This window comes from Pipistrellus kuhlii, unplaced genomic scaffold, assembly GCF_014108245.1.
Source record: "Pipistrellus kuhlii isolate mPipKuh1 unplaced genomic scaffold, mPipKuh1.p scaffold_m20_p_7, whole genome shotgun sequence".
In the NCBI taxonomy this organism is placed as follows: Eukaryota; Metazoa; Chordata; class Mammalia; order Chiroptera; family Vespertilionidae; genus Pipistrellus; species Pipistrellus kuhlii.
Window position 1 is genome coordinate 50508632 of NW_023425573.1, and position 20698 is coordinate 50529329.

A 20698-nucleotide genomic window follows, 5' to 3' on the forward strand; every position below is an offset into this window, starting at 1 on the left:
CCGGCCAACAACCTGTGAGGCCCTGGTTCTGCCAACAAGCATATGACTTGCTGGGAAGCACTGCGTCCTCTGAGAGGCTCCGAGCCAGAGGCAGGCCAGGGCACACGCAGACGCCTGGCTCACTGAAACTGGGATAATAAATGTGGTTTCAAGTCACTACATTTTAGGGTAGTTTATTGATGGTGCAAATCCCTAGAAGAACAAGAACGACAGCCAAGGCAAGGAATTTTTAAATTCCTGGGATGGGTGTTCAAGAAAGGCTGAGTCTATAGAGGAGTGTGTTGCAGAGAGGTGGCAGGGGGGGAAGGGGGGGGGAATCATTGGCCAAAATCCACTTAATAGAAAGGCAAATGCTTAAAATGGCCTAACTTTTGTAGGAACCACTGGTCCCTCCTCAGGGACTGGAGTGCAGGATTCAAGGGGCGATGGGAAGGACCCTGAGCAGGAGAGGTAAAAGGCCTATCATAAGAGGCCTTTTGTCTACTTTGGAGCCCTTGGATCCTGTCCTGTGGGCCACTGTCTCACAAGTTATCCGTTTGGAAGAACAAGGGTGTGCTTGTTGATTTTTTTTTTTTTTTAATCATTACAAAAAGAAGAATAAAACTGAAAATCTTCCAGAGTTTCTCAGATATTGTTCTTGAGAAATGTTATTGTGCTGCCTATCAGGAGAACCACCAAAGTGCTTTAAGCTGAGAAATCAGATGAATGTTCTAGAAAGATTTCTCTAAGAGTGGGCCTGGAGGGCAGGGCTGGAGGAGGAGGAGAGCTGGAGGCAGGAGGGCATTTAGGCAGGGGACCCACCAGCGCAGGAGCAGGGCAGAGGTGATCCCAGCTTTACAGGGTGGAAGATGATATGGAATGGGACAGGAAGAGAGAATTTTATGGACTTGTGTTAACAGAATACTTTTTTTCCTTTCCCAAACTGACAGCGCAAGGCAGGGAACTACTCTAGGAATTAGCAAGCCATCTCAGGAAGATATTTCAGGATGGATAAGTGAGACCTAACACTTTAAAGCATCAAAACTGCTTTTGCAAGTATTGGACATTTTAAAAAGTTATTCACATGTACGTATGTGAGAAACCCTAGTGAATACCAACAAAAGTTAAAATGGGCTTCTCTGTCAAACCACGCTGTTTTTCTTGTCCCATTATTTCCAGTGTCATATCAGCATTCCTGGTGAGAAATGGTACTGCTCCTCCCAGAGCAAAAAAACAAACATAAAAATCAAATTGTAGCTACATTGATATATTAATGCAATGTAAATGCATTACCAAAAGTTTTGGGGAACCACAAAAAAAAAAACCTAAATATTCTAGAAAAAGAAATATTTTAAAAATTTAAACTGATGCTGTATGCTAAATGTTCTGAATTTCTTAGCTTTATTGACAGGAATGAAAGATGGGGATCGGGGGACAATGTAAAGTCAAGACACTACTAGAAGTTATAACAGTTTCTCAAAATACATTCTTTAGCTGATTTACTATTATCTAACACTCATCCTGGCCTGTGGGATCTGACCAAAACTAGACATTCCCGGAGGAGTCCTGGATTGGGAGAGGGCTCAGGCCAGGCCAAGGGACCCCACCAGTGCACGATTGTGGCGAGGGAGGAATATGGGAGGTTGCCAGCCAGAGAGCAAGGACAGGAGGGCTCAGGGCATATCCAGCCCATCTTGCTCAGTCCCAATTGGCTGGATCCCAGCAGCAAGCTAGCCTACTGGTTGGAGAGTCTGCCACCTCGTGACCAGTGCACGTCATAGCAAGTGGTTGAGCAGCCTTAGCATATCATTAGCATATTGTGCTTTGATTGGTTGAACAGATGACCCGATGATCAGACACTTACCATACTAAGCTTTTATTATATAGGATGTTCCTTTCTGTTCCACCTCTACCTTAAAAATTTTTTCTCCCCTTAAAAATTATTGATCTGTAGAAAAACAAAATCCTGATCTAAAATTAAGACTTTAGTTTTCTGATACATTAAGTCTAAAGCAAGGAAGTAAAAAGAGGGTGCTGTTTTATCTTCTCAAAGAGAAGAGACAGTATTTTTTAGTGACAATGAATGCTAATATTTTGTATTCTTAAGGAAAACAATTAAATTTGAAGGATCTCAGAAATAGCGTCCACAGGCTTCAAGCCTCTACTCCTGGCTGCATTCGTGGAGTCTCAAAGGCCTTCCTTCACAGCAGAGAGAACGCCTCCCCAATGGCTGGCAATGAAGGGCTGGCCTCCCTGCCTGTAGGTAATCTGTTCAACGAGATCAAGAGTTTATGAGAAATAGTTTTTGTTTCTTTCTTTCTTTTCAGATGTTAGGTACTTCTTTATGGAAAACAATAAGCTCTCTCACTGCTGAGATGAACCAGAACATTTACGGTGCTATTATTGCTTTATCTGTTTTTATTATTGATTGCTTGTAGTAAGTATTCTCAGGAGTTTCATGACAGTGGTGAAGTATTAATACTGGAGTAAAATTACTCTGAAATTCTTAGGTGAAACAATAAAAGGATTATCTCCAGTAGAAGAATAGAGTCACCTTGAACTCTACCTTTCAGCTCATCTCTTAGCAAGTTTAAATTGTATCTTCTGCCGAGACAGGTTTGGCTCAGGAGATAGAGCGTCGGCCTGTGAACTGAAGGATGCCAGGTTCGATTCCAGTCAAGGGTATGTACCTTGGTTGCGGGCACATCCCCAGTAGGGGTGGTGCAGCAGGCAGCTGATCGATGTTTCTCTCTCATTGATGTTTCTAACTCTCTATCCCTCTCTCTTCCTCTCTGTAAAAAAAATCAATAAAATATATTTATTTAAATAATAAAAAATAAAAATAAAATAAAATTGTATTTTCTGTATGGGGTAGGGGTGTGAACTAAATACAGCTCTTTCTAGCTTTGTCTTCTCCAACTTCAATGAGAAGTTCTAGCTACCAAGTACTTCCAAGTAAACTAATTTATAAATCAAGACAGCTGGGTGGTCAGCCAGTATAACTCAGTGGTTGAGCATTGACCTATGAACTGGGAGGTCATGGTTCAATTCCCGATCAGGGTACCTGCCCAGATTGCAGGCACGATCCACAGTTTGGGGCATGCAGGAAGCAGCCAGACAATGATTCTCTCTCATCATTGATGTTTATATCTCTCTTTCTCTCTGAAATCAATAAAAATATATTAAAAATTAAAAATAAGGCAGCTGGATGAAGTGATAAATCCAGTAAGTCTAGTTATAGATCACTGTTATACACCTGAAATTAGTATAGTTTTGTATGTCAACTATAATTTAAAAATTTTTTTTAATTTTTTAATTTAAAAAAAGAGAGTTGGATGAATATAGATGGATAATTACCATCTAAGGGGAGGAATGATACGACATTTAACTTTCACAGCATAAAATAGAACAGAAGTATATTTTAATGCCTTTTACTGATTACCTTATTATGCATAAAAATATGCTCAATATAATAAATGCAAAAAAGTAAGAACAAAATAAAACTCTCCTGTAATCACACCACTCAGAGACAACCACAGTTGACATTTGGGTGTTTAAATGTTCACATTTTCTATGCATGTATATGATCACATACATACATCTTTCCAAATTAGGATCATATAATGTCTTTTTTTTGTTTTTCATTTAACAATGTTTAGTGTAAACAACTCTCCATGTCAATAAATATTTTCCTATTATTTCATTTTAATGTGTGGATAATATAACACTAAATATTTATAATGACTCACTTATTCAATTTTGGGTTATTTCCTACCTCATGTCACAGATAGAACTGCAAGATTATATTTTCATTTAAACTCCGCATCTTTAATTATTTCACTAGAATAAATTTTTAGATATGGCATATATGGCATACTTTAGCTATTTTTCAATAGAAAGGAAAGAGTAATCCCTATAAATAACCATAAAGGTAATAACTTGAGACATTCTATACATTGGTACTATAGTTCAGGTATTAAAGCCACATGTCCCATGAAAGAAAAATTATATCATTTAAGGAAAGGGGGGAGTTTATCTATCTTTAGAAAAGCTTTGGGCACTTACCCTTGTATTAGGTCTAGTAATAATTAATGTCGTTTTCTAATACTTTTTTTAAATCGAATTTATTTAAACAATACAACAAAATTTAATCAACCATATAGTTGCCGTTGTTTTCTACTACTTGTGCCCAACGCTCAGGAAGCATTTTAATCCCTCTGTTGTAAAATTCTTGTGATTTTGATGCAAAAAAATCGGTCAATGCATTTTTGAGGCATTCTTCATTATTAATTTTTTTCCAAGAAGAAAGTTTTGCAAAGAATGAAACAAATGGTAATCGGAAGGGGCAATATCAGGAGAATATGCAGGTTGAGGGAGAACTTCCCATTCCAACTGGCGCAGTTTTTCAGCAGTGATTCTTGCAGTATGCGGTCATGCGTTATCGTGGTGAAGAATTACGCCCTTCCGATTAATCAGCGCGGGTTCTTTTTCTCTTAAAGCTTGGGCTAACCTTTCCAATTGGGCACTATACACTGCACTTGTAATGGTTTGGTTAGATGGTAAAAGTTCATAATGAAGAATTCCTTTAAAATTCCACCAAACACACAACATCACTTTTTTCGCATGCAAGTCAGGTTTTGGCGTGGACTGCGGAGCCTCATTTTTGTCCAACCATTGAGGCTGCCTTTTCAAATTAACATACAGTACCCATTGTTCATCTCCGGTAACAATTTGCTCTAAAAACGGCAAACAGTTTTGACGAGAGAGGAGCAAACTGCAAATTGTGACTCTTTGATTACGGTTGTTGTCGGTCAACTCATGAGGAACCCATTTTCCAAACTTTTGGACTTTGCCAAGTGCACGCAATTGATTGGAAATTGTTTTTTGTGAACAATTTAAAGTTGTCGCAAGCTCTTGTTGGGTAATTTGAGGATTTTGCACCAAAAGAGCTTGAAGAGCTTCTTGATCAAAATTGGACACACGGCCTTGACCACTCTTGTCATCTAACGAAAAATTTCCCTCGCGAAATTTCTCAAACCAATGCTGGCATTTTCTGGCGCTAACTGCATCTTGACCAAGAGCACTACAGATGTTTTTTGCAGCCTCACTTGCTTTTCTTCCTAATTGGAACTCGTAAAGCATGCAGTGCCGAATATGCTCTTCATCCGCCATCTTCTTAGCCCTAGTTTTGCAACAAAAACCAAACCAAACACAAACTTTTTCAAGCAAAACTTGTTAATTGCACTTCACATGTTCTGTAGATACCACGTGTTTGAAGGTTTTGTCAATACAAGTCAACGCCAAGCAATATTTTAAACGAACGTTTAAAACGACATTAATTATTACTAGACCCGATATTTCAAAAAATCATTGCCATTAATAAGAAAAGGGACTAACCCAATGGCTAAACATTTTAAATGAAGGATCAATTCCTCTAAAAAATAACACTCCTGTAAAACTGCAAAGTAATCCTGGCTTTTTAATCCTCCTGATCATAATCCTGTGCTTTGGACTAGTATTGTTAGCATTTTATAGAACTGTATAATATTGGATTATTTTATATTGGGAAATAAATAAACCATTAATGGAGATACTTTGTGAAGTTAGAATATATCATTTGAATACTCTGTTTTCCTTAAAAACACAGCAAGCTCAAAAATGTATTAAGCCATAACATTAAATTGTAATAATATAATTTTGGGAAAATAAGGGAGTTTGACCAACCGGGAGTTCAAACACTCGTTATGACATGTGCTGACCACGGGGAAGGAAAATGAAGGAAGGCCCCAGCCAACAGCTGGAAGCCAGCAGGGAGGAAGGCCCTGGGCAGCAGCTAGCAGCCGGGGGAAGGAAGGTCTCAGTCGGGCCTAATCACTGGCCAGGTCTATGCATAAATTTCATGCACCAGGCCTCTAGTTTTATTATAAAAACAGCCAATGTTCAATGAGAGGAAGAATATCCAAACAATATGAAAGGATGCAAAGAGAGAATAATACATCACTGGCTTCCTAGTCACAAAACCCAGAGGTAACCAATGCTAATATTAAAATCCCCCTTGTATCTTAGCAGAAATTTTCCATGCTTATGAAAGTATACAACTTGTATACTGCTTAGCTTTAAAGACAAATAAAATTAACAAAGTCACTCTTCATAACATGTTTTTTTGGTGTGTTTTTCACAACTTGTTTTTCAACTTACAATATAGTGTAGCCATTTTCCCTGTAAGTACTTTTAAATTAATTTTCAATAACTGAATGTACATAATTTATCAATCCAGGCACCCATTTTTTAATTTATTTTAATTTAATTTCTTAATTTTTTTTTGCTATTCCAACTTTGAAATCCTCTAAATACAGAGAAATATTCCATGGACCAGAAATGTAGCAGGTAGTAAAGCCCCCACAGCCTCTGTCTTGCTGGGCTCTGGGGCTAGAAACAGGCAATGGAATCCAAGAGTCCTGTCCCTAAAGGGTAAGAGGAATAGAGGTCTCCCAGGAAGGAAAGGCAAAGATGCCAGATTAGCACTTGAATGCAAGAATTGAGGAAAAACTCTGGCTCTTGTGCAAGGGTCCTCCTGCCCACTGTCTGAGCTGTGCCCGGGCAGCTGGGCGCACCCAGGAGGCAGGAAGACAGACGCAGGGGGTGCAGCACCCGGACCACCAGCTGGTCAGCAGGATGCCCGATAGCAGCACGAGAGCAGGAGCCTCACTTCGGTTCTGGGAAAGTCTGATGGGCCTGAGTGGTGGTGGAACTCTATCTACAGAGATGAAGGTCTGGAAGCAGGAAGTGATGCTCATTGTTTTAATACAAAAGAAGGAAAGGATGAGGAAAAAGTAAAAGAGATTTAAAAAAAAAAAACACACAAAATAAATGCACGTGGAATCAGATAAATGAAAATGGATCAAATTCACCTGTTAAAAGGTGGATTCTCTCTATTCGGCATAAACAATCGGTATATGCAGTGTACCATAACATACTAAAACAACAGATGTAGAAAAGTTGGAAATAATTAGGACACAAACCGTTTGATGTTACAAATATTTCCCAATATCACATGTTTGTTATAATTCTGCCATAGATAAAGTTTAATATTTATGAAATCAAATTTAACAGGGGTTTCCAAAAGAAAAATGGCTTTATTGGTGTCTTGCTTAAAATCATCTTTCCTACTCCATTTAAAAAAAAATTTTCATTTACTTTCTTATAATAGTTTTACAGTATTTTATTAAATTCTTGATCCACATGAATGATAAACAGAACGTGTGTGTGTGTGTGTGTGTGTGTGTGTGTGTGTGTTTGGGAAAGTGGATACTCCAGCATCACTTATTAATAGCTAGTAATGACAGACCTAAAATGTTGTCTTTACCATATTATAATTTTGGTATTTCATGTATTTAGATCAATTTTAGAATCTTACTTTTGTTCACTGACCTCCCTATTCAAAAAAAAAAAACAAAAAACTATTTTAATTAAACTAGCTTTAGAAGACACTTTAATATCTGATCTCTATCTCTTTTATCATTATTCCTTTTCAAAATTAACTAGTAAGTCTCATAGGCTTACTTTTCCAGATAAACTTTAGTACAAGTTTCTCTACTCCTGCCAAAGAAAATCACTATATTAATTAAAATTACATTAGATCTCCACATTAACTTTAATTGAAACTTTCAATCTAGTCTAATTAGCAGTGTCCAGCAAACTTTCACCAGCTGTGATTCTACTGTCCTGAAACAGGAATTTCTCTTCCCTCATGGTGGGAGAAGGTAGACACGGTGAAGGGGTAGAAACCTGTAAGCACTATTTTCCAAGGTTCTCCTTTTTCTGCATTTTGTCTGCAATGCACACACCTCCTGCTCTTTGTAAATGTTTACTTATGCTAAAGAGTCTTGTTACTGCCGAAACTGGCTTGGCTCAATAGACAGAGCTTTGGCCTGCAGACTGAAAGGTTCCAGGTTCAATTCAGGTCAAGGGCATTACCCTGGTTGTGGGCACATCCCCAGTAGGGGGTGTGCAAGAGGCAGCTGATGGATGTTTCTCTCTTGTTGATGTTTCTAACTCTCTATCCCTCTCTCTTCTTCTCTGTAGAAAATCAATAAAGTATATTAAAAAAAAAAAAAAGAGTCTTGTTACATTCCTTCATTTGTGCCTCAGAAACCTGAGGTTCTCTGTAAGCTTAAGATACTAGCAGGCATGGCTCATACGTTTGACCATGAACCTATGAACCAGGAGGTCACGGTTCGATTCAAGTCAGGGGACATGCCCAGGGTTGTGGGGCATGGGAGAGGCAGCCGATCAATGATTGTCTCTTATCACTGAAGATTCTCTTTTCCACACTCTTCCTCTCCGAAATCAATTACAAAAAATAAAAATTTTTAAGACACTTGTGGAACGTCATGGTGCTTGTAAAAGATGAAGCCAAAATTTGATCCCAATTCATTCTAAGTTTACAACCTGGATCTTTAATCACTGTGCTGTACTGCCTTACACTTGAAGGAACTGTAGTGAGAATTCCAGAATTGCTAGCTAGATCTATACATAAACCAGATTTTAAACCAAAACTGTACTTGGTGATTCTTGATACATAAGTAAAGTCACATTGAAGAACATGAAGAACTGGATAAAGACAACTTGAAGAATGCTGAGAGAGTGAATATATTTGTCAGTTTCCCTTCCTTACAGCTCTCTTTGGGGACAAAGTGCCCACAACTGGGCTTCCAAGCTGTGCTTCTGCCCAGGAACTGGACACCCAGGTGTTCAACAGTGAAACAATTTCTAATGACCCCTAGAGACCTATAGGAGAACGTGAGAACTGTGCAAACTACATTTATAATATAAAATTCCCAAATGAAAATTGATTCCCAAAAAACGCAGATAGTAAGAATGCAAATAATTGTTCATTATGAAGGGTTCATGACTTTTTCCTCTTCCTTGTACTCTTTGTTTATCTATTACCCAAATTGCACTGGGGCATAGTATTTTATCAGAAAGCTTGTACAAACATTTTTATACAAGCCCTTAAATATCTAGTGTTCCCCCAAAACTTTGATGTCCTGAAAAATCTAATTATTACTGGTAACTTTAAAAGATCACAGTAATTTATTTTTGTCAAATGTGACTAAAGATTAATGGATACAATCAGGAATAATTTGGTAAAAACATATCAAATGCAGAGAAAGCAAAATTTGTTGTTAAGTGAAGCATCAAATATAATAAAAGAGCAAATTCCATGAATGAACAGCAACAATGCACAATTCATTAACCAAATGCCCATGACTATTTCACACTTCAGAGGGCCACTGATATGATCAGGGATGTTAGTAAAAGGATAAATATAGATTAAGTTCAGCATCTCTATACATTTTAATTATACAGGCTACCCCCAGAGAGCTACCAGCATAGAAAAAGAAATACAAACTAAGGTTCGTCCATTCCCTTTATAAATCACAGTTCCACATATATCAAATTACACATTCAGTCAATTACTGTAAAAGACAGCAGTCAATAAGCTAAGAAATATTAAAAGTACAGCACTTTCTTGGCTGTTACTAACTATAAAAATTAAAAGTCTGGTCAACAATTAGACTCTGGGAACCCTTATCTCTCCAAAATTATCTCTATCCACAATCACCGAAGTGGTTGATGTCCTATCACTACTGACTGTCCTCCACTGCCCAAAAGAAAAAATGTATTTGTTCAGCAAATATTAATAGATTATAAGCTCCTTGAGGGCAAAGCCACATCTTCTCATTCTGTATTCTCAGAGCTGATTCAGTACTTGGCTCACATAAAAAATAATGTATGTTGTATATATTTAAAGACTGACTAAATATACTAATACTAGAGACCCAGTGAATGAAAATTCATGCACTGGAGAGGGGTCCTTCACCCTGGCCTTCACCCTCTCATTGCCCAGAAGCCCTCAGGGGTAGGAGGCGACCTGGTGACCAGGGGAAGGCGACACTCCATCACACCTCTGCTGCTGCCACTGCCAGCAGCACAGGCCTTGGCTGACCCTGGTTATCTAAGCCTCGGTGGCTCTAGGCAGCTAGGCAGCTGCCATCCAAGGCTTGCCTGCACCTCGGCCAACCCTGGGCAGCACCTTGGCCAACCCTGGGCAGCTGGGGACTAAGAGGACTGGGGGACTCCAGAGGCAAGCATTCAGATTGTCCACATGCCTGCCGCCCCGGCAGGGATGAGGGGACTGGGCGCTGCCATCTTGTGGCTGTGGACACCACCATCATTGATGGTATGGCAGTCAATTATCATATTCCCTCCATCTTTGTTATGATGTGAGGGCCAATTAGTATATTCCCTCTTTATTAGATAGGATTTGAAATAAACACTACAAAATAGTAACTACAGTATGATCTTATTTTTTTTAACGTATTTTTTTATTGATTTTTTACAGAGAGGAAGGGAGAGAGAGAGCTAGAAACGTCAATGAGAGAGAAACACTGACCAGCTGCCTCTTGCACACCCCCTACCGGGACGCGCCCACAACCAACGTACATGCCACTGACCGGAATCGAACCTGGGACCTTTCAGCCCACAGACCGATGCTCTACCACTGAGCCAAACCAGTTTCGGCTGATCTTATATTTTTATAAATATATATGTAGGCCTGGCTGGTGTGGCTTAGTGGATTGAGCATCATCCTGTTCACCAAAGGGTCACTGCTATAATTCCCAGTTAGGGCACATGCCCAGGGTTGCGAGCTTAATCCTCAGTAGGAGGCGTGCAGAAGGCAGTCAATCAATGATTCTCTCTCATCATTCATGTTTCTATCTCTCTCTCTTCCTCTCTCTAAAATTAATAAAAACATATTTTTTAAAAGGATATCTGTATAAAATGCACGAAAGTGAGCATAGATAGGATTTTTTAAAAAGGAGAAAAGGAATAAAAGGCATCTAATAGTGGTTGGCTTATAATTATTTCATTCACAGTCCTTTAACAACACTAACTCTTCAAGGGAAGCTGGCTTTCCTAGGTCTCCATTTAAGCACTTCCCTCTGCCCTTATAGATTCTTTTTTCATTAACACCCAATGATTTATCAATTCTGGATTCTACCGAACTATATAATGTTTCTGCCTCCACTCTGAGCAATACTGGACAGACATGGGAAGAGACACACACACACACACACACACAAATATACTACATTAATTAATCTCAGCAAAGTAATCTATACCCTATCATATTCTCCATAACGTAGTTCAAACCTTTTATACAATGAAGCCCAGAGTCCTACCTACAAATAGAACCACTCTTCATAGTCACACAGTCTCCTCTTTTGTATCTTAGAATCTTTGCCCTTTGTTTTTGTCCCGAGAAATGCCTCTTATCTCCCTGCCAAAGCTAAGATACATCTCCGATATCCCACCCCTTGTATTTTCACCAGATCTTGTTCCACATGCTGACTCCTATTACTTGCATAGTCAAGTCCTCCTGCACAGGCTTTTATCTGAGTCTACAGAAGTAATCAGATTGCTCCTATCTTGAAGCAGGGGGTTGGGGGGAGGGGGGATATAGACACAGACAGAGAACAATTCTTGTACATATTACCTCCTTTCTTTACATCCTACTATACTATCAAGTGGCTTCCTTTCTATTATGTGTCTGGGTCTCTTAAAAGTGCATGCCCATGCCTGCCCCTTCCTTGCTGCCTATCCATCCTCTTCACCAAACCTTGTGCTCTTCAGGATCTCAAAGCCAAGTCCAGAGTACTCTCCCTGGGGCACAAGGGCCTGTTTTGCCTGTCTACACTTCTCTCATTGTCCCCTTCACAGCCTGGGTACTCTGAATTGAAGCACGTGCTATCACCCTCATGCACTGCCTCCATGTCGTCCCTTCTGCATGTTCCTTCAGACTGGAACTCTTTCAGCCAGCAATGTCTGCCTATTAAAATTCTACCTAAGCTGCACTACTTTGTTTGGCACAGTGGATAGAGCATTGGCCTACAGAATGAAGGGTCCCAGATTCTATTCCAGTCAAGGGTACATACCCAGGTTGCAGGCTCGATCCCCAGTAGGGGGCATGCAGGAGACAGCCTATCAATGATTCTCTCTCATCATTGATGTTTCTCTTTCCTGCTCCCTTCCTCTCTTAATCAATAAAAGTATAAAAATTCTACCTATGCTAAGTAGCAGCTTTCTTTCTCTCAACCATTCTTTTTAGCTATGACCACCCTCACCTTTACACATCCATAATGCGTCCAAACATTTTGAAAGACACATAATCTCTATAATGTAATTCAGTCTATACGCACATTAAAGAATGGTGAGCACCCTAAAGGCACCAACCATACAATCATCTTTGTATCTCATGTAATGCCTTGCATATTGCCATGCATACAACAGGTACTCAGGAAATATTTGTGGAACTAATAAAAAGAATTACTATGCATTTCAGCATGTACTGAACATCTTTTTTCTGAACCCTACTGGAGAAAGGATCCCCTCTGACATAGAAAACTGTCACCTGGTAAATTCCAACTCCTGGGATGGTCCCAGGACAGGTAGTCCCAGACAAGGTCTCTCATTATTTCTGGAATGTGTCCTCTCTTTCCCAGGCCTCCAGGAGAAAGAGTTGAGTTCAAACACTTTGAGATAACTATAAATACTCTTTCTGTCTGCTTTAGCATGCCCAAGGATAATCTGGCTCAAATTACAATCCACTGAGACAGAAAATGATATGAAAATGGGGGTTTGTGGCAACAGAATAGATTCCAGGGCCTATCTTTTGTATTTGCCATTATTTTGTATTTGCCAGAAGTGACAGAAAGAAACTAGCTAGCAAATCTATAAAGATTAAAATTTAAGTGTGTATCCTGTGCACGCACAGTTAATCTGGGGCATTGTTTTGCTTGTTTGTGTCCCTAAATATTTTCTTTTTTAATATACTTTTTATTGATTTCAGAGAGGAAGGGAGAAAGAGAGAGAAATAGAAACATCAATAATGAAAGAGAATCATCTATCATCTGCATCCTGCACATCCCCAACTGGGGATCGAGCCTGCAACCTAGGCATGTGTCCTGGGGGATTCAAACCATGACCTCCTGGTTCATAGGTCAATGCTCAACCACTGAGCCACACAAAATGGACCCTAAATCTTAAATTTAATTCATTTCTATAAGAATAAATTCTACCAAGTATGTAACGTAACAAAATCTAGGATGGCTGTGGAATAACTTAACCTGAGAAAATCCTTTCATGTAATAAACTAGAGGCCCGGTGCATGAAAATTCATGCACTGGAGTGGGGGGTGCTTCAGCCCAGCCTCCACCTTTCACAGTCCAGGAGCCCTCAGGGGCGGGAGGTGACCCAGTGATCAGGACATGCTTCCATTTTTAATGAACTATTATGTCTTTCCTAATGCTGACTAATAGAGTGGCTGAGTGAGAATAGGTTAGCAACAGTTTATTCTCATACACTGGAGTTTCCCAAACTGCAGTCCATATTTCACTAGAAGAAGTTATTTTAAGAGCTATAGAAACCAAAGAATTATTTTAATAGAATAATTCACTTTAATAAATCTCTTCTACTCTTTACTGACTTGTGATTTCAGATCATATACAAATATTTCTTATTTCATAGAGGTGTATTTACTTTACTATATATTAAAATTTTTATAAGAACATTAGATCATAAAAATCACAGGAATACAAACTTTCCTTCTTAAATTCATTTTGGTGTAAACAAGTTCTATTTAATCTTAAAACTGTGCAAGTGCCTACATAAAAAAAATATATGAAGGTGCTTCACAAAGGATGGAAAATTAGTAAATGCAACAGGAATGTGGCTACCAGCAGAGGCCGACTGTGTGTTTGCACTGGGGAAGAAAGGTGGAAACTTATCTGTGTCCCATCCATCCACACCAGGACTCACCTCTGGTGACAGCATCCAGTGCACAGCCACACCCTGTCGCTCCTCCTCCAATGACAAGGACATCGAATTCAGACGTGTTTTTCAAAGTCAGAATCTGAGCTTCTCGGGAAGGAGGATCCTTGTTCACGGGTTCTGAGACGTACTCGGCTGCTTGAACATAGGCCAGGCTCATCTGAAGTAAAAGGAGACCATATTCAGTTGTTCATCTGGAATGCTTACTTAATAAATTTTACCACACACTAAAAGAGATTTGCAAGGAGATAAGGAATACCAGAGGTAGACCACAGTCTACAGTCCACATGGAGTTATACGACCAACTGTCTTGGGAAGGAAAAGTCCTTAAAATCTAGGTGTGTTTTTCCCCCTCATGAATCACAACCACTGAGCCATGCAACATTTAGTTTCAGATTCCACCTTGGTTTCATATACAGACAAAGTTAATTATTCCCCACTCCATACAGCAATTCCCAAATACCTTGTCTAAGACAGTATATAGAGAACATAAGGATATGTTTTTATCCAGTAGCAGCAATTCACTCAAATAACATTTAAAAGTTTTGAAAGGAGAAGGTTTTAGAAAGCGCTTTATGACTTTCTATAATTTCTTAAAAGTATGTGCTCTTCATTCCTTAATTCCCCTGATAAAAATATATTCTAGAGTTTGAGGGTCTATAAGTTTAAAAAGAATCTGTTTAACACAAGTTTAAATAATCTGCTAAGGCCAATGGGAATGCTATTTTTTCAAAGATTGTAGTCAGAGCTTTGCCCATTAAATGTTTTACTATAAAATACAAATTTTATACATTAATATACACTGTTTTGATTTTTGAAAGCTCTAACAATAATATAATTAAATCCAGCCATAGTCCCCCTAAAGAATAATGACCTTCTCTCATTAGAATGTAACTTATCTGGGGAAAAGGGGAGAGATCAACCAAAGGACTTGTATGCACGCATATAAGCCTAACCAGTGGTCAGGGACAACAGGGGGGAGGAGGGTACGCATCTGTGGGGAGGGGTTTGGGGTGAGAATGGGGGGATGAGGACAATTATGTGTTACCATAATCAATAAAAAATAAAAATAAAAATAAAAAAACGCCAACTCATTGGCACTGAAATATAAATGAAACCAATATCCTACTTGCCTCTCTGATCTTTGAACATAATTTCCCTGCCATTAAACAATGTGTTACAGATTAAAAAAAAAACAACAGTAATTTATTCTCCTAAGTCAAAATGGCTGGTCTTTTATTTATATATATATATATATATATATATATATATATATATATATATATGTGTGTGTGTGTGTGTGTGTGTGTGTGTGTGTGTGTGTGTGTGAAGTCAGAATCAAAAGCCTAGGAAAATAGATAATCTGTTTTTTCCCCCCATAATGCTAACATGAGGTTCATTCACTATAATGAACAGTGCTGGCTAACATGGCTCTGAGAAATCATTATCCACAGATATATCACTTCTGTATTCTTTCTTTAAATCACAGCATCTGGGCCAGCCATAATGCAGTGTTTTTCCCAATTTTACTGCAGGGGCCCCATAGAACCTCTGAACCACAGACCACAGCTTGATCAAGAAAAGGTGAATATGGCTGATGAAGAGATTGTTTTAAGTGATTTTTATTCACTTAAAGTAAACCGAATCCCTCCTTGGATTTCTAGAAAAGCCATCGAGTACACTGAAAGAATCTAGAGTTGGGTCAGCAGGTCTCAGTTTAGGTCTTAGCACTGTTGTTTACTAGTAATGTGACTTTTGACCCATTAACTCTCTGGAGCTTGGTTTCTTCACCTGTAGAATGGGGTAATATCCTATGATCTCTCTCTCTTCCTCTCTGAGTTAACCTCCGTCTGAATGGTACAGTAACATGAAAGTAATTGATCAACTATAAAGTATCACCACCAAAGAGTTGTTGTTGTTCATTCCTTAGTAGTATATAAAAGGGAACTTTCAAAACATATTTTACTAAGTATCATAAAAACAAAAGCTTATAATCAGGTTCCATAATTTTACATGCTATTAATTCTGATGCCAAGCCACAAAATCATTTTCTCCTTCATATAACTTATCCTAATTATCTGCTAAAAACCATTTCCCTGTGTTCACATTTACATACATTTAAGGTAACAAACTAAATAAATGTAACTGCTAGGTACTATGGAGACTAAAATCACTTTCAGTCATGGTCTATACCTTCCATCATTTAATGAGGAAAAAGTATTTACACACACACACACACACACACACACACACACACACACAGCACTGAGCAATGGCCATTCAGATGAGGAAGTCTTTCATTTGAGGATTTCAAATGGGCCATGAGACTGACAAGTGACTTCACAAAGCAAAAGAATTTTCCTGACATTTTCTGTTTGGTAAGTTTTCTAGAAATACCTGAAAAATAAATTTAAGAAATACTTAAAAAACAAATTCAAGTTCTAATGCAGTATATCTTCATATATGTCATTAGAATTTGGTAATGCTAAAAGACCCATATTTTTCTCTGTTCACAGGTCACAACTATGAATATTAAATTCATCTGAACTTCTTCCACAAGATTACTAGATCTGATTGATGGGCATCTTTCATGCCTTGTGGGTATGTCATTCCATTGACTACGCTGATTCTTCTGTTGTCATCCCCTGCTCATCCTTCTCACCAGCATGCTCTAATTATCTCATCTTAACAATCAAAAGCATCTCTTAAACACATTTCTAATAATCAACCTGAAAGTTCTTAAAAGTCCTGTATGCCTCTGCTTTTTCTACTACCTTGCATCCTACCCACTCCTCAATTCATTCTAGTATAGATTTTTACATGTATACTATCCTGTTTCCCAAAAAATAAGACAGTGTCTTATATTAATTTTTGATCCCAAAGATGCGCTAGATCTTATTTTCAGGGAATGTTTTATTTTTCCATGTGCTAGGTCTTATTTTCGGAGGATGTCTTATTTTTGGGGAAACATGGTAGCACCACCGCCATTACCAGCAAAACTGGCTAATGTCCACTATAGTTCTACTAGTCAATTGTATGAGCACATTCCATTCCTAATTTACTTGTCATCTCAGCACACACATAACTCTTCACTCACCTTGGCATCTGGGATACAATCTTATACAAATTCATTCATTCATATTCCCTCTCTCTCTCTCTCTCTCTCTCTCTCTCTCTCTCTCTCTCTCTCTCAACAGCTCTCTCTTACTTTCCTTAGGATATCCCTTAACCTAACATTAAACACTGAGGTTCTTCTTGGATCTACCCCACTACCCCATCACTATTCTCAGATCACTAAAAACTCTCTCTAGAAAATATCTTCAACTCCATATTATCAGATATCTTTTATATCACAGACTTCCAATTTTGTTCCCCTATTCCAGGCCAGATATCAAACTACCTACTTGGTACCTCCATTCAGACATCTCACATAGATTTAAAAATTGAACTGATGACTTTATCTCCCCATACTTCTTTTCCCTGTCAATGTTCCTCATCTCAGTGAAGGTAACATTATACATGTAGTTGCGTGTACCACTCTCTCAAGTCCCGTATCTGATGAATCACTAAGTTCTACCAATTTCACCTCCTAAAAAAATTCTCACATCTAATCACTTAATCTTCACTGCCATCTTTCCAGTCAAGGTGTCTTCCCTTCCTCCTATACAAACATGATATCCTCCCTACAGATCTTCACACATTTGCCATGTCTCCTTCAAAACCATTCTCTACCCTGAGGTGATAATTTTTAGGTTGTTTCCAAGTGTAAAACCCTTCAAGAGCTTCCAACTTAATTTAAGTTAAAGGTAAATATCTTTACTCTGGTTTCCAAGATTCTTCACAGTCTTTTAGAGTAGACAATACCAGTGCCGGTGAGGATACAACACAGTTGGAACCCTCTTACTTTGCTGGAAGAAACACAAAGTGATACAGACATTTTGGAAAACAGTTTGGGAGTTTTGTATAAAAGGAAACATACATGTACCATACAACGTAGCAATTCTCCTAGGTACCGTAATTAGTCAAAAGAAATGAAAACCTATATTAATACAAAAACCTGTAGGAATGTGTTTAAAGTGGCTTTATTTATAATTGCCAAAAATCAGGAAAATCTCAAACATCCCTCAATTGACTAAACAAACCATCATAAACCTATGCAATGGAGTAATAACTGACAATTTAAAGAACAAACTACTGATAACGCGATATGAGTAAGTCTCATATTCATTATGCTAAGTTATGTCAGCAAGTTGTGGTTTTCTACCCAAATCTGGCTGCCACCTGTATTTTTTTGTTTTTGGTTTGTTTGTTTTTTAATGTGTTTTTACTGATTTTAGAGAAAAAAGAAGGGAGAGGGGAAAAGAGAGAAACATCAGTGTAAGAAACATCAATCCATTGCCTCCCATACACACCCTGATCAGGAGCCTAATCTACAACCTGGGTCTGGGCCCTGACTGGGAATCGAACTTGCAACCTTTTGATCCATGGAATGATGCTCAAGCAACTGAGACACTGGCCAGGGCAACTACCACCTGTTTGAATAAATACATTCAATCATTCGTGTATCATCCATGATTGCAATAGCAGAATGAGTATCAACAGAGATATGGCCTGCTAGCCTAAAACATTTACCACCTACATGCATATAAGTACAACCAATGGATACAAAACTCTAGGGAGGGAGGGTATATATGGGGGAGGGGAGGGCGCAATGTTAAAATATGTACACAGATAATAATTTAATTTTTTTTAAAGTGCAATTAAAAAAAAAAACATTTACTAGCTCTTTATTGAAAAGTTTGCCAATCCTTATGCGAAAAAAGCTAGTCTCAGAAGTGATTCCACTTATATCCTATTCTGTAAAGCAAAAATGTATAGGGTCAGAAAACGGATCAGTGATTGCCAGGATTTGGTGTTAGGGGCAAGAAAGATTGACTACTTCTCTCTATAAGAGAAGTTTTAAGGATAATAGAAATGTTCTAGATTTTGATTGTGGTGGTGGTTATATGGTTCTATCGTATGTACGTGTCAAAACTCCCAGAAGTGTATATTATCAAAGTGTGAATTTTGCTGCATAAAAATTGCACCTCAACTTATACATTAATAAACCTGACTTAAAAAAACTATAGGTAAGTGTGTGTGTGTGTGTGTGTGTGTGTGTGTGTGTGTGTGTGTATATATATATATATATATATATATATATATATATATAGTCATTCTGTATCAGGCCCTTATTTTTTTTTTTTCCTACTCATTTACTCCTAACAATAACCCTGTAAGCTAGGCACAATTATGGAACAGAGAAGTTAAGCACTCTATATGGTAGAGCTGGGAATTGAACTCACACTGCCTGGCAATGGATACTAAGTTTTATATTGCTATACATACGGACTCTACACATGATGAGGGGAAAAATAAGGAAACAGACTAAATAGTTATAATAGGATGAGTTATCACCAGTTGCCAAATGTGGGAAGTTTTTGTTTTGTTTTTTGGTACGGTTTTGTTGTGGAGGTTTTGCTGAGCAGTCCTCTCAAAACATTTTTTTTTTAACTGTACGGCACTATTGAGGATGACTTATTTAATTTCTGCCACTACATTTAAAATAAGATTTTATTTTTGTTTACTTTTTTCCTAAAAGCTGGAAAGTGTTGCAACTGAGAAGCTAAGCACCATGTTTATTTTAGAGGCAGTAAACAGCCTAAGGCCCTACTTCTAATTATGACAAGAGAAAGACTCATTTTGGCTTCATATGGCTTTGAGTCACAAAAACACATCTGCACTCTACCTTCCCTAGAATATGTTGATGGAGGGGAAATAGAGAAGAGAAGCAGCAGGGAGGAGACAGCAGTGGTAAATCACAGCACGCTCTGAGAATAGAGGCCTTTTTGCTCCCAATTTCCCCAACCTCTTCTCACCCTCCTTCCTCCTAAGGCAGTTTGAGGAAATGGGAAGCTGGGAGACAGGCTCCATTCCAGGACTGATGCCGAGATTCTGGGAGAAGCCTGGGACAGCCACCGGTTCTAAATCACCCAAGAGACCAGCTCTCTCCTGGGTCCTGAGAAGACATCTCACCCACTGCCACTCAATCAATAGGTGCTAAAGGCCCTCAAGGAATCTACACACTGGAGGACAAAACAAAAAGATAAAAAGGAAATTGTAATATCGCTGAACAGCTGGGTTAAAGACAGAGAAGAGGCTACCACAGCAACAAGTGGCACCCCTTGTCCAGACCTAAGAAAGTGTCTGGAAATTACAGCTGAATCAGATCAAGATGGACGAATACATTATCTGGGTGACAATAGCAGGGAAAGAAACAGTAGTCAATAGAATGTGCTAAAACTGGAAGTCACACTAGCAAATTAGTCAGCACAATATTTCCTCAAAAGCGTGAGCCACACTTCCAATATTTAAAACCTGATGTGTTCCACATTAAAATTAGAAAATGTCCATCTGACCATAATGGCATAAAACTGGAAATTAACTACAATAAAAATAATCCAAAGAAATCAAACACATGGGGACTAAACAGCATGCTATTAAACAAGGACTGGGTTACCAGAGAAATCAAGGAAGAAATTAAAAACATCCTGGAAACAAATGACAATGAAAACACAACAATCCAAAATCTATGGGACACAGCAAAAGCAGTTTTGAGAGGGAAGTTCATATCCTTACAAGCCTATTGCAAAAAACTAGAAAAAAGTGTAACAAATGATCTAACTCTACAACTCAAAGAGTTAGAAAAAGAGCAACAAGAAAAGCCCAGTGTAAGTAGAAGGAAGGAAATAACAAAAATCAGAGCACAGATAAACGACATAGA

At 38.4% G+C, this 20698-nt stretch overlaps 1 protein-coding gene across 5 annotated transcripts in view; it reads right to left on the reverse strand.

Moving 5' to 3' along the window:
* Positions 1-20698, reverse strand: part of GPD2 (glycerol-3-phosphate dehydrogenase 2) — a 149998-nt gene that overhangs the window by 72650 nt on the left and 56650 nt on the right. For all 5 annotated transcript variants that reach the window (XM_036420733.2, XM_045575638.1, XM_036420734.2 and 2 more), the window contains exon 3: positions 13864-14035. In XM_036420733.2, coding sequence (XP_036276626.1) covers positions 13864-14035 — 172 coding nt within the window. The remainder of the gene's footprint in view (positions 1-13863; positions 14036-20698) is intronic.